This window comes from Lemur catta, chromosome 9 (assembly GCF_020740605.2).
Source record: "Lemur catta isolate mLemCat1 chromosome 9, mLemCat1.pri, whole genome shotgun sequence".
Taxonomy (NCBI): domain Eukaryota; kingdom Metazoa; phylum Chordata; class Mammalia; order Primates; family Lemuridae; genus Lemur; species Lemur catta.
In genome coordinates this window covers 3,479,291-3,492,605 of record NC_059136.1, presented here as the reverse complement: position 1 = coordinate 3,492,605, position 13,315 = coordinate 3,479,291, and the positions used below count along the sequence as shown (strand labels likewise).

The 13,315-nt window shown below is 53.8% G+C and overlaps 1 protein-coding gene across 3 annotated transcripts in view; it reads right to left on the bottom strand.

The window, feature by feature from the left end:
* Positions 1 to 6,780: 6,780 nt before the first annotated feature.
* AP3B2 (adaptor related protein complex 3 subunit beta 2) overlaps positions 6,781 to 13,315 on the bottom strand; it is a 33,225-nt gene continuing 26,690 nt past the window's right edge. For 2 of the 3 annotated variants that reach the window (XM_045561603.1, XM_045561604.1), the window contains 11 exons: positions 12,763 to 12,881; positions 12,229 to 12,337; positions 11,780 to 11,903; positions 11,238 to 11,421; positions 11,024 to 11,084; positions 10,587 to 10,693; positions 10,170 to 10,398; positions 9,675 to 9,759; positions 9,345 to 9,442; positions 7,333 to 7,471; positions 6,781 to 7,202 (listed from right to left, as the gene is read on the bottom strand). In XM_045561603.1, coding sequence (XP_045417559.1) covers positions 7,052 to 7,202; positions 7,333 to 7,471; positions 9,345 to 9,442; positions 9,675 to 9,759; positions 10,170 to 10,398; positions 10,587 to 10,693; positions 11,024 to 11,084; positions 11,238 to 11,421; positions 11,780 to 11,903; positions 12,229 to 12,337; positions 12,763 to 12,881 — 1,406 coding nt within the window. In that variant the 3' untranslated portion in view covers positions 6,781 to 7,051. Of the gene's footprint in view, positions 7,203 to 7,332; positions 7,472 to 9,344; positions 9,443 to 9,674; positions 9,760 to 10,169; positions 10,399 to 10,586; positions 10,694 to 11,023; positions 11,085 to 11,237; positions 11,422 to 11,779; positions 11,904 to 12,228; positions 12,338 to 12,602; positions 12,660 to 12,762; positions 12,882 to 13,315 lie in introns of all 3 variants that reach the window. The other variant, XM_045561602.1, reaches the window with a different exon arrangement.

Sequence of the window (13,315 nt, the reverse complement as noted above, 5' to 3'; positions counted from 1 at the left end):
GTCTCTACTAAAAATAGAAATAAATTATCTGGACAACTAAAAATATATATAGAAAAAATTAGCCGGGCATGGTAGCGCATGCCTGTAGTCCCAGCTACTCGGGAGGCTGAGGCAGTAGGATCGCTTGAGCCCAGGAGTTTGAGGTTGCTGTGAGCTAGGCTGACGCCACAGACTCACTCTAGCCCGGGCAACAAAGTGAGACTCTGTCTCAAAAAAAAAAAAAAAAAAGCACAAGACATAAAAGAAGATGATAAATTTAACCTCACTAGAATCAAAACCTTTGGTTTATCAAAAGATACTATTTAAAACTTGAAAGCTGGGCACAGTGACACATACCTGTAGTCCCCACTACTCAGGACGCTGAGGTAGGAGGATCACTTGAGCCCAGGAGTTTAAATCCAGCCTGGGCAGCATAGTGAGACCCCTATTCCTAAAAAAAAAAATAAAAAATAGAAACTTGAAAGGACAAGCCATAAAGTAGAAGAAGATATTTGCAATTTAACTTCTATCAATGAGGAAAAAAAAAACCAACTCCATAGAAAAATAGGCAAAAGATGGGAACAGTCAATTGACATGAGTGAAAATCCAAATGGCTAATAAATGTATTAACAGATGCCCACCCTTACCAGTAACCAGGGAAATGCTAGTGAAGCCACAATCAGATGCCATTTCACACTCCTCAAATGGACCAAATGTGACAGTCTCGCTGTCCCAATAGCAGCATCACTGCTGGTGAGGGTGTAAACTGGTTCAGCCACTTTGGTTTGTGCTTTTGTTTTTTACATGGGGAGATGACACACAGTGCATAAAGTGGACAAATCTTAAATGTACAGCTCAATGATTTTTTTTTAATCAACATACATACCCAGGTAACCACCACCCACATCAAGACATAGACTCTCTCCAGATCCCCCATAGAGTTCCATCATGTCCCTTCCCACTTTATACCTCCCTCCTCAAGGTAACCATCATTCTTACTGCTTTCATCACAGATCCATTTTGCCTGTCCTAGAGCTTTATATGAGTTTTGGCTTCTTTCATTCAACATGTCTATAAGACCCATCCATGTGTTGCATGTAGCAGTAGCTCATTGTTTTGTATTGCTACGTAGTATCCCACTGCATGGATATACCATAATGTACGTCTCCAGTCTCCTGTTGATCGGAATTTGAATTGTTTCCAGTTTGGGGACTATTACGAAAAAAGCTGCTATAAACATTCTTGATATGAAGTGCAGCCACTCTGGCGAGCAATTTGGCATTCTGTAGTTAAGCTGAAGAAGTATATATTCTATGACCCAGAAATTCCATTCCTAGGAAAATATGGTAAGGGGCATGAGTAAAATGCCTGTAGCTGTTTTGTTGGTAGTTGGAAAAACAAAACAAAATAACCTTAAATGCCCACAAACAGGAGAGAGTGGATCAATAAATTATGGGATAGTCATACAATGGAATACTATGTATAAGTAAAAGTAAATGAAATAAAGCTAGTCATATCACCACGACTCAGAAACAATACAGTGAAAAAGGCAAGATGTAGGAGAATACATACTCTAAGACGCCATTTATATAAAATTTTAAAACATGCAGTACACTATCAAAAGGTACAATACTATGTATCATTCAGGAACATATCTATGTAAAACATACATGGCATTGATAAGCAGAAAATTCAGAATGGTGATTTATTTCTGGTGGGAAAGGAAGAGCTTGTGAAATGAGGGTGAACTGATAAGTGCTTTGATTTTTAAGTTGAATGATCAGTACACAGGTATTTTATTCTTTAAACTTGACATACATCATAATTGCTTAAAGGGCCAGAGAAGGGTGTAATCAAGGGCAGTGATGTGCTGGCAGATGTTTGACATTTGGCTTGGGGAGGGAAGGGACTTGCAGTACTCACCTCTTTGCATAGCATAAATACTCCCACCGGGGTGATTTCAAACTATCAGTGCGACATCATGCGGCTCACAAAATTCCTGAAAGTGTTAACAGTCAGCCCTCACAAGCCAGTCCGAGTGCTCAGGCATAGCACTCAGACACTGAGTGTGGGAGTGAAGTGCTCTGAAGGCCAGAGCTGGTGACGCACGCGCTCTCTGAGGACTTTTCCAACACCCTAAGAGATGGGACGAAGGCTGGATTGTATTCGTTTTTTATTGCTGTTCAGTTACCCTCAAAATGAAGCAGCTTAAAACAATAAAAATTTATTATCTCGCACATTCTCTGAGAGTCAGGAATCTGAGAATGGCTTAGCTGGACCGTTCTTGCTCAGGATCTCTCTCGAGGCTGCAGCCATTTGGAGCTTTGCCTGGGGCCGGAGGATCTGCTTCCCAGCTCACTCATGTGGGTGCTTGCAAAAGCCTCATTTTGTTGTCACCTCTCCATTGGGCTGCTCGAGACATGGCAGCTGGCCTTCTCCAGAGCAAATATGAGGCAGGGGGCACCAACTGAGGTGGAGGTACAAAGACTTTTATAACCTAATCTCAGAAATGACACACTATCACTTACATCCTATTATCCACACACACACATCCATGATAAAAATGGGGGGGGGGATGACTCAAGGGAGCAAATCCTGGGAAGCAGAGATCACTGGGCGCTGACTTGGAGGCTGAAGGTGAGTGCTAGTTGGTGGATGCCCAGAGAGGCCATCCTCTTTGTTTTGTTGGGGAAATTGAGACGTTTAGAGATTTACTTGAGAAGATGCAGCTCTTCTTATCAGGAGGGTCCGGAGTCTAGGGTCTCAGTCTTGCCATGGTCCCCATAAGAAGCACCAATGCTACCTCTCCCTGACTTCCCTCTGGAGGTGCAGATGCTGGGGTCCCAGCACATCAAGGACTAGACCAAGGTCACCTTGCCCAAGCTCTCAAGAATTCCTTCTTCCCTGGAGCGGTTCCCTTACACTCTCCCCCAGCCAAAAGAAGACAACCCCGATTATCTCCACACCCCCCACCCCTGCTATGGGCGTCACTGGTAACACATCTCTAGTAGCCCCAGAGAGAAGCTTCTGCCACCGTGTTGGCGTTGTCAGACACAACTCCATGCCGGCTTTGTGGGATCCCACTGCCATTTGGAGTCTGGTGTTGAACAACAGTTCAACAGGGCTCAATATTTCAGGGCTCTGTAATCTCTGAGCAAAATAAAACGCTGCCCCAAACTAGAAGGAGGCAAGAGGAAGGTGTGCTGTCACGCTGCGTCTTGATCTGATGTTGTTTACATGGGTTATTCATTATACGAAAACAAGTTGTACACTTATGATTTGTATAATTTTTAATAGGAGCATTATACTTAAATATTCAGAAATTTATAAATCATGTAAATGTGTAAGTTCATAAATTTGTTTTTTTAAATTAACCCAGAACTTAGCAAATAAATTCATAATTATAAATACTAAAACTTAAAGTTTTTAAAATGGTCCCAAAGACAGGGGCATAATGTATTCAGGGCCTGGAAAGAGGGGAAGCGTTCTTTCTGAGCTGTTGCCAACCTCTGTCCTCCAGGTACGGTAGGGAAGCGTGGCCTCTGGGACACCACAGCATCTTCTGCAGTAATGGGGTGATAAGTAATGGGCAATAGTGGGGGCTCCCAGTGGTCAGGATCAGCAGTGTGTCCCTTCTAATAGGTCAGTGGGATGAGGCATGGGTGGGGGAGACAATGGGGTCAAACTAGACCCATTAGGAAGATCTAAGAAGGTACACCCAGCTTCTTTTCCTTGAGTGTACCCTCCTTTTAACTCTCGTTCTCCCTATCGCATCCTGGGTTTCACACTCCCAGGCACCAACTCACCATCCTTCTCTTGACCACAGGAGACAAAACTGACCAGGTAGTGACAGAAGGAAGACCCAGGGCCAGGCCCTCTGGTGGGCCCTCAGGATTTTGTTTTCCCTTTCGTTTTCTAGCCAGGACAGGGAAAATCCAGCCACTGAGCTATATTATACTCAAAACCCATCTCCTTGATCTGGAGGCTACACTGCGGGGAGGTGGCCCTCAAGATGCCCAGCAGAATGTCCTGAACTGGCACGGGGGGTTGCCGTAGGGGCTGGATGGATGGGGGTTCAAGCATGGGCACAGCTAATGCCCCAATCTGGGGTCCTTGCAGTGGCTTCCTCAGCATCTCTAAATGGATCTGTTCCCCAGGGTCACAAGGCCATCCAACCATTGCAACTAGCCAGGGGCAGTAGCCTGGCTAGAAACTGAAGCCATTTCTCTTACTTACTTACCAGGGCACTGCTTTGAAGCCACCCGAACTGAATTCCAGTTCCCAGCCGAGCTCATTGTCCTCTGACTTGCCGAGGCCTGTGGTCAGGCTCACACCACACTCAGACCTCCCGGGTCCCCACTGATGCTCTACCCCACCCTTGCCCAGGGCACCTTCTGCCTCTGTGCCAGTCCCTCTGCTTCTATTCAGTTCCAGCCCCCTTCCACAACCCTTCCTGTGCACCAGGAGGTTCCTCAGAGTGCTTCCCAGGCTGCCCCATCAATGCTGCTCAAGGGAGGCATTTCTCTCCCAGCTGAGATCCAGGCAGCCTGTGACCAGGCCCCCAAAGGCCCTGGAGACATGGCGTCACCACAATGGCAAAGACCTAGGCCATCAACAAAATATAGGATATCATATGGGCTGGGAAAACAATGCTGGGGAAGGAAGTCAGGATACCTCAGCCCGTGCGTGTCTGACTTGCTTTCACCTGTGTGCGCTAGGCAGGCCCCTTTCTTATCCCTGGAGACTCAGGGACGCTGATGTGGCAAGGCCGTGGCAGGTATGGCTGTGGACCTAGAGTCTTGGAAGAGATGGGCTAGGCTGGGCTGAGTACTGGGGCAGGTGCCAGGGGTGGAGAACCTGCTGCCTTAGGGCCACATGTGGCCTTCTAGGTCCTTAAGTGGGACATTTGAGTGAATCCAAATTTTACAGAACAAATCCTTTCATTAAAAGGGTTGCAGCCAAGAAAGATGAAGCTTTTCTTGCCACCCCTGCCTGGGTGGGAGATGCCAGCCCAGCAATGCACCCCTCCCCCCTGGGCTCCTCCTCCTGCCCAGCCATAGTCGTAGGCCACCCCCCATCGTGCTCTCCTGCTTCCTGCCTCTCCCCTGCTGCAAGCACTGGAACCATTTCCTTATGAAGAGCTGTTACTGCTAATCCCAAAGCCTGGGACACGTGCCAGAGACGTCAGCACAGCTGCGGCCAAAGTCTCCGGCTCTCTGCGCTCTCACTCTGGGCTGGAGATCCCGGTGCCCTTTCCAAGAGGTTCTGCGAACCTCGGCTGTGAACCACTTGAGGAATGGTTCCTACCTACAGAATCCATGCGGGGGGCTTTGATGTAGAATAAAGGCAGGTAAAGAATTCTCTGATGGTCATTGTTCAAATTTCTTAGGAAATGGCCCCACCCCCTCTCGGTGCTGCGGGCAGTGCTGATTCGGAGGCAGAAGGGAGAATGAGTCCACTGTTCGAGTGGATCTTGCCTAGAGGATCAGTTCCATCTCAGAACCTGCAGTGACAAAACAATGATTCCAGGGAGACTTTGGGGATCGTCAGCTCTCAGGGAGCAGCAGCTCCAGCTGCTCTCTGGTGCCACAGTGCCTGGCAAATCCCCAGAGCCAGAGGCAGGGCTGTCCCCTGCCACTGCCTTTGTTCTCCCTCCTCGAGAGGAGGGCCACACCCGCTTCACGGTCTTACCCATGAACAGACTTGCCCAGGGGGGCAGAAGCGGCAGGGCTGTGGGCACGTAAGGCCAAGGAACTAAAGTCCTGGTCGTGGAGCAGAGGCTCAGGCACCGTATCTCAAACTATCCCTGGGTTGTGCTCCCTGCAACCCGGTTACTCAGCGTGTTCTGTGGGAAAAGCACTCCAACGCCAAGACCAAGTCTGGGGAACTGCAAGCTCCAGCCCCGCGAGAGGGAGAGGCAGTCGAAATGCACATTAGCACAGTAAATGCTCTGAGAAGGCCTGTGGGAAATGAACTTATTTCACTTAAATTCAAGTTCCTAAATTTATTTGATCATAGAGTTTTTTGTTTGTTTGTTTGTTTTTGGCAGAACACATGCTAAGGGAATGCCTTTTATACCTTTTGGAACCGGGGACCACTCAGCCTCTTTTCTCCCCAGGACAGGTGTCAGGGAGGGTGCTGACCCTCGCTGCACCCACCAGGTTCATCCCAGGTGTGGAGGCTCTAATCCTCACTACGCAAGTGTGTCCGTGGAGCAGCAGCAGCAGCTGCTGGTGCCTTGTTAGAAATGCAGAATCCCAGGCCCTGCCCAGACCTACTGCTCAGGATCCACATGTTAACTGGATGCCTGGGTGACTCGACACAGGGTAGTTTGAGCAGCACTATTGCACATCTTCTCTTTTTCCCCCTCTAAGATGGCCAGGTGGGTCATCCTACCAGCCAGGTTGGGGCCTCCACACCCCATATTCAGATGTAGTTAACATATTTTGAACTGAACACCTTTTTCAGGAATTTCCCATATTAGGAGTCATTCCTTCCCAAGGGCCCATGAGGAGACCAGAGGGTCTGCCAGCCATTGAAAAGGACTTGCTTTTGCAGAGGCTTATGAAGAGGACCAAGGGGTTCTTCCTATTTGGCCTACCCATCCCTGTTCAGATGTCACTTCTCTGGAGATGCCTACAGCCTCCTAAGCACCCTCACCTAGAGACGGTAACCTTGGGGATCCAGCCAGAGTTGCTCCTGAGAGTCAATCATAGCCTCCCCGACAAGGTCACAGGGCCAAACACAGCCACCCTTAGCAGTCTCCCCCTTAGCAGAAGGCAAGGTGAGCCAGCCTCTGGGGAGAAGGCATTTTATTGAGGCTTTGCTACGTGAATAGCTGCAGAAAGCTGGGAGGTCTGAAGGGAGCAGCTGCCATCTCCCTCTGCACAGGTCACCAAGGAACTCATGGGGAGGGGCCTGGCAATGACCAGAGGGAGGGAGGGAGGACCCCTGGATGCTATCTGGCATGAGCAGGCTGATGAGAGAGAGAGAGATAAGTGAGAGGGACTGATAGCCCAGATGTCATGGGGGAGGCAGGGGTGGGAGCCAAAGAGGTCGCAGCACTTGGGAGTCACTGGGTCAGAGCCTGTGTCACATCCTTCACCAGCATGGTGCCAATCACCATTTTCTCACTGTTGACGGTCAGCTGGGCAGCTCCAGCTGGCCGGGCGTCCAGGGTCAGCAGGACCAGACTCCCGCTGGTCAGCGTCCGCCCTGCAAACCTGAGGTGAGAACCGAAGAGGTGGGGAGAGCTGCTAAGCGTACTGGATTTGGAAGGGTGTGGGGCCCTTCCTTCAAAACAGGCCCCCCCCTCCTCGAGAGCCCATCTCTTCTCTACTGGTGGTCTAGTACCTGTACTCATTGGATGTCCCACAAGGGACACGGCCCAGGTTGGCAGTGGCAGTCACTTTCTGTACCACGATGTGGTCACTCCGACAGGTGTCTGGAAGTGTGAGCTTCTCTGTGATCTCGTTCATGCCCATCAGCTTTCCTGGGGGCAGAGGTCATGATGAGGGCATAGGCGTGGTGGGTGCCGAGGCCGGCAGCTGGTCTGCTTACAAATGTCCCTCGAGCTCTCCCAGGCTGGGCAGGCCTCACGCTAAAGGCAGGTCAGAATCTCCCTCATCAGTCTTGGGAGGGATATTTCCCTCTTGGACTTGGCCCTCCCTCAGGAAGCCTTTGTCAGCCTCCAGACCCCCACGCCCAGGGCTTCATCCCTGTTGACCGAAGACTGATTTGGCACTTACGCCTGTCAGACATCTGGGCCAGTGGACCTAGTGGCCAGTCAGTTCTTAAGAGGGTTCCCCTACCCTGGACCTCACGCCGTTTGGTCTTTCCTGGGTGGCCCTCAAACCCCGTTCAATTCCCCCCCAGCCATGGAGGTTGAGCTCTCGCGAAAAGATCACTGGTGGCCGCCAGACTCCTGGCCAGAGTCCAGCAGTCGCGTGCAGCGTGCACAGACTCCCAGCTGCGCCCCTGCAGCAGCAGCTCCAGACCAAGACAGAGCTCCTGAAGCCCCCAGGCCCTGACAGCATCGCCAGGGCCCCTCGCTCTCCAGGCTGACCTCTCCTCTCCACGCACAGCCCCTGGGCCCGCGTGAGCCCCTCCCTCTGTCCCCTGCACACTAGCAGCCTCCTCTTCAGCCTCTCTCCGCCCTCTGCTGCTTCCTCACTCTCCTCCTGTAGAGAACGGACATCCCTCTCCTGTGTCTCCCATCCCCTTCATTCCCAGCTAATGACATTTTCTTGCCCTTGTCCTTTCAATCTGTCCATGTTGAAGTCTCCCTGTTTCCAAAAAGGCATTTCTGGAAGTGAGATCCTTCATCACATCTGTGGCCTGTCTCCCTCCCCATTCATGGCCAAAGTCCTCCTAGGAAGACTCCATTTCCTCAAGCCTTGGTCTCCCCCAGCCCACCGCGACTGGCCTCTGTCCCTCCTTTAGCAAGGACCCCCCGCTCGCCCTAAGGTTGGCAGCTGCCTCCTGCACGCTGACTCTGAAGGTCTTTGGTCATCGTGGCCTGCAGACCTCCCTGAGGCACCCTCTGCCTTGTCACCTCTCCTGGTTCTCCTCGCACCTCTCCCTCTGCTCCTTCTCTTCTCTCTCCTCCTGGTTCTTGTGTAAAACTCACGTTTTCCCCGAGGTTCTGTGCCTGGCCACCTTACTAATATCCCCCCATCCTCCAGGGTCATCTCACTCATACTCACAGTTTCCATCACCACCTCTACGCTCCTGACTCTGGCCTCAAAGTGTTTCCTGGGCACAGACCCACATTTTCAATCGCATACTATTAACAAATATCTCCTCATGAACTTCCCAAATGCATTTTGAAATCAGCTTATCCAAAACTAACTAAGGGAGGAAGGATCATCTTTCTTCTAAATCGGGGATTTTACAAATTACAGACTACAGGCCAAAGCCAGCCCACCACCTCTATGGCCCATGATGTTTTTTATATTTTTAAATTGTTGGGAAAAAATCAAAAGAAGATTAATATTTCATGACACATGGAAGTTATATGAAATTTCAGTTTCGGGGTCTATAAATAAAATGTCATTGGAACACGGCCACACTAACTCATTTACATATTGTCTATGGCTGATTTTGTGTTAAAACAGCAGAGATGAAGTAACTGCAGCAGATATCGCATGATCCTCAAAGCCTAAAACACTTACTTTTTGGCCCATTACAGAAAAAGTTCACCAACCCCTGGGCTAGATGAAGAGCACCACCATTCTCCCTACCATCTAAGCCAGAAATTCTAAACTCAGCTTTTTTTTTTAATTCACTTTTGAGCGCCTGTGCGGAGTCAGCTTATACACCTCCCTCTCCCCGAGTCCCCGCTGCCCATTCCCGGGAGCACCCACCCTGCTCCTTCTTGAACTCGTTCTCACTCATGAACACGGGGGCCATCAGCTCCCCCACCGGCGGCTGAATGGAGACGTAGAACTGTCGGTTCTGGGTGCTGGGAGGGGAGGGAGGAGACAGAGGGAGAGGAAGTAAGGCCGGCACCTCTCCCGTCACCTCCTGCCTTGTCGAGAGGCAGCAGGAGAGTGAGGTCAGACCTGAGGGCCCGGGATGGCTTCCAGACCCACCTGACTGTGACATATGCCCACTGGCACCACCTGCAGCTCTGGCTCATTTGACCCTGCCCTCTCCAGCCCAGCCTCCCACCCAACCACGAGCTCAGCACGTACCACAGCTGGAAGTTGGCTGCCTGGGTTGAGTCACAGAAATTAATGCCCATTACAGCAGTGGCAGCTTCTCCAGGTGCCAGGGACTCTGACGTGGAGTGAGGCAGGGGAACAGGGAGGAGGGGAGCCATCACCTGACAGGCCTGGAACCCAGCCTGGCACCACTCTCCCCTCCACTATCAGAGCTGCCCAGCCCTCTGTGGACCCGGCTTTCTGGGCCCCTGGAAACTGTTCCTGGTTTCCTGAACTCTAAGCACCCTTCGCCCCACCCACCCTCATCCCCATTTAAGTCAGTCCTGAAACCACCAAGGCCCAAGTCTTCTGCCACAAACACCGCCTGCCCTGGCATGGACTCGTGCGTTTGCTAGTCTATCTTATCCACCAGGGCATGGATGCTGGATGCCATCTCTATGTCCCCATAGCCTGCCCCTGGCCTGGCACAGCAGGGTATCTCCCCAGGGGACTCCTCCTCCACTCCCATCCAAGGCCCTTCCGCACCGATTTCCGGAAATTCCTGGATGCTGATGCCAGCAGGCAGTTTGGGGGTGCCCATGTGCAGGCCCTTGATGGGGGTATCAGAGTTGTTGGAGAAGTAGATGTGCACAGACACCATGTGGGGGTCCCCGGAGAAAGGCTGGCGGCTGAAGGCATAGTCCACAGCCAGCCCCTCGCCCGCTACGCGGTGCAACAGCTCCTGCCGCCCAGCACTCGACACTGGACTCAGCAGCTACAGTTGGGGGGATACAGAAATGAGTAAGAAAGAGAGAGCTTGTCCCAGCCTGGTTCCCAGCCTGGTCCCCACCTGCAGCCATCCAGCAATGGGGACTCAAAGCTCTCCTCTCCATCACACCCCCACGCACCAATGCACACTATAGGCTGCGGCACAGAGGCGTGTCCCTCCCCCATCCTACTCACCGAGGGCACCAGAGAAGAGTCTGTGAGCGTCAGGCCCTCCAGGTCAGCAGCCAGACTGCTGGACACAACCGTGGGGGGAGACACAGGCTGGACACTGGGAGGGGTGACTGTGGGAGTAGAAAAGGACGACGATGATGAGGGAGAGGCAAAGTGCAGTTGGCTCGGGTTGAGCACGGATGGAGCCCTGGGCTCGAGAAGCAAACAGTTCAGCACCACGGACAGCGAGGCACTTGGCTCTCAGAGAAATACCCGCTGGACCCCAGCCCCCAGACCTGGGGAGGTGGCCTGCTGCCCTCTCGGGCCTGGAGATGTGTTCTGTCTGCTCTCTGCACCCGCCAGCCCCTCAAGACCTAAAAGAACCTGATCCAGAGCCCCGTGGACCTAAGTCACACTCCCCAGGCCTCCTTCCCCTGGAGACTTCTACCACCCAAACTCACAGTCCTCTAGATCAAGCAGGGAGATCTCCTTGGCTGCAGGGGCACTTTTGCTGCTGGGAGGCTGCAAGAGAAAGACGGGATGTGGTGTGAGGAAGGCAAGCACCCTGGCCGGTCTGGGGTGGGTAGAGATACCACGGGGACTGTTCTGGACAGTAGGGAGACGGCAGGGAGGGCCCTGGCCCATGAGCACACCCCTCTGCCCCAAGGCTCTCGCTGCTTTCCCCCTCCGGGAGGCAGGCTCCACCTGCTCGTCCTCAGACTCCGACGTCATCTCCGACTCTGACGAGCTACTGCTGGAATCGCTGCCCTCATCTGAGGACGAGCCTTCTCCTTGTCCCTCTGGCACCTTCTTCCTCTTCTTCGTCTTCCTCTTTTCACCTTCCTCCTCACTCTGTTCGCTGGAGGAAAGTGGGCAGACAGGGCTCAGGCCCGGCCTGGGCACCCCCTCCCTGCCTCACAGACGCAGGGGGAGCCCTGAAAAGTGGGGTGGAGGTGGGGCACCCGGGCTCCTACGGCTGGGCCCCAGTGAGCGCTTGAAGCCAGCCTGCGCCCCTCGGGCTCCGGGCCCCCGACTGCTTCTCCACCCCTCCCCCCGAGGCTCAGAGCAACCGTGGCGGGAGCTGGCCAGAGCGCATGGGCCCACCACGCTGGACGAGCTCCGGGGCTCTGAGGAGACTGGCGAAGGCTGAGCGTTGGCCCTTCTTTTCCACAGGAGACCTGGCGCCCCACCAGCCATCTGGCCGGCTCCCCTCTTACCTCTCGCTGCCTCTCCCTTTCTCCTCATCCTCATCCTCATCTTCATTGTCAGACTCACTGCTCGACTCCCCAGAGCCGCTGTCGCTGCTGCTCTTACTGTCCGACTCACTGTCAGACTCGGGTTCTGTGGAGGAACCGCGTCAGGCCCCCGTCCCGTGCAGGCGCCCTGGGGTCCCAGCTCCAGGCTCAGCACCGAGGCCTCAAAACCCTCTGACCCCTCCCAGCCCCAGACGCTAACTGGAACTGACCGGGACGGACGGCTCCGAGGACAGAGACCTGCACAAGCACTCACGCACCTGGGACACGCGATCCCTCAGGTGCACAAACACGTACAGCACCTGACGAGCAGGTGCACACCTCTCAGACACACAACCGTGCACGTGCACCCCCATCACACAGGAGCACACGTGGGCAGAGCGCAGAGGGCCACCCCCTGCCCTTGTCCTCACCGCTGTCTGCAGACTCCGTGGGGCCTGACTCCCCCTCAGAGTCTGAGTAGAAGGGTTTTTCCTTCTCCTTCCTCTTCTCCCGACTTGAGCACTTGGTCCACTCGGGTACCTGGGGAGGGGGTGGCGTCGTGTCGTCATGGGTGGAGGTGGGGAAGGAAAGGACAGGCCTTTCTTACCCTTTGCCCCACCTCTTCTGAGGGCCCTACCTGGTCCTGTCCCCAGAAGGGAATAATGGGGAAGGGGTCCCGCCCACGGAGGGGAGGTGACACTGCTCACAGAGGGGCACTGCCAAACCAAGGAGGGGACAGCAGAGGGAAGGCCCAGGCGCACAGCACACGGGGGCGGGGAGAGAGCACGGCACACGGAGGCGAGACCTCAGTGTGTTCGCCCAGCAGGCCCACGTGGGTCTCAATAAGGGAGAGATCTTCTTCCTGTGTGTGGGGAGCGCGTCAGAGGGCTGGGCCAGATGGCCAGGGCTCCCTGCTGTCTGTCCCCTGCTGCACACACACAGCTCCACCCTCCCCCGCTGCTGACCTCCACGTTGCGCACGGATGGGTCTGGGGCTTCCTCTGGCCAGTCCGGGAGCTCCTGGTAGCCTGTGGCCTTGGCATTGAGCAAGTGGGACAGCGAGCCCAGCTGGAAGTGGTCCCGGTCTGGGGACAGGTTGAGAAGTCAGACCAGTAGCCGCAGTGAGGAAATGCCCTGGGAGTTGTTTCCTGGGTGGGGCAGGGTGGCGATTCTGGCCGGGACTCCCTAGCTGGGTAGGGGAGGTGGATGGATGTGTCCCCTATGGCTCTTCCATGCTGACTGCACCTGTGGGCCCACATGCTGGAATAAAGGCTGTCCAGCCCGGCCAGAGCAGGGACTGGGGCAGGGAGGTGGCCTGCAGAGGTGGCCAGGAGGAGACTCTGGGCCCAGAGGTGCTGCCAGCCTGTCTGCTCGGGTCTCCCGTGGGGAGGCAAAAGTGTGAGTGTGGCTTCTCCTCCAGGGCGGTGGGGCTGTGTGCTACTGCACAGCCAGGCCTGGGAGGGAGGCTGGGCGGATGAGGATGCAGCTGTAAGAGGCCGGCCAGGCGTGTCTGGTCAGG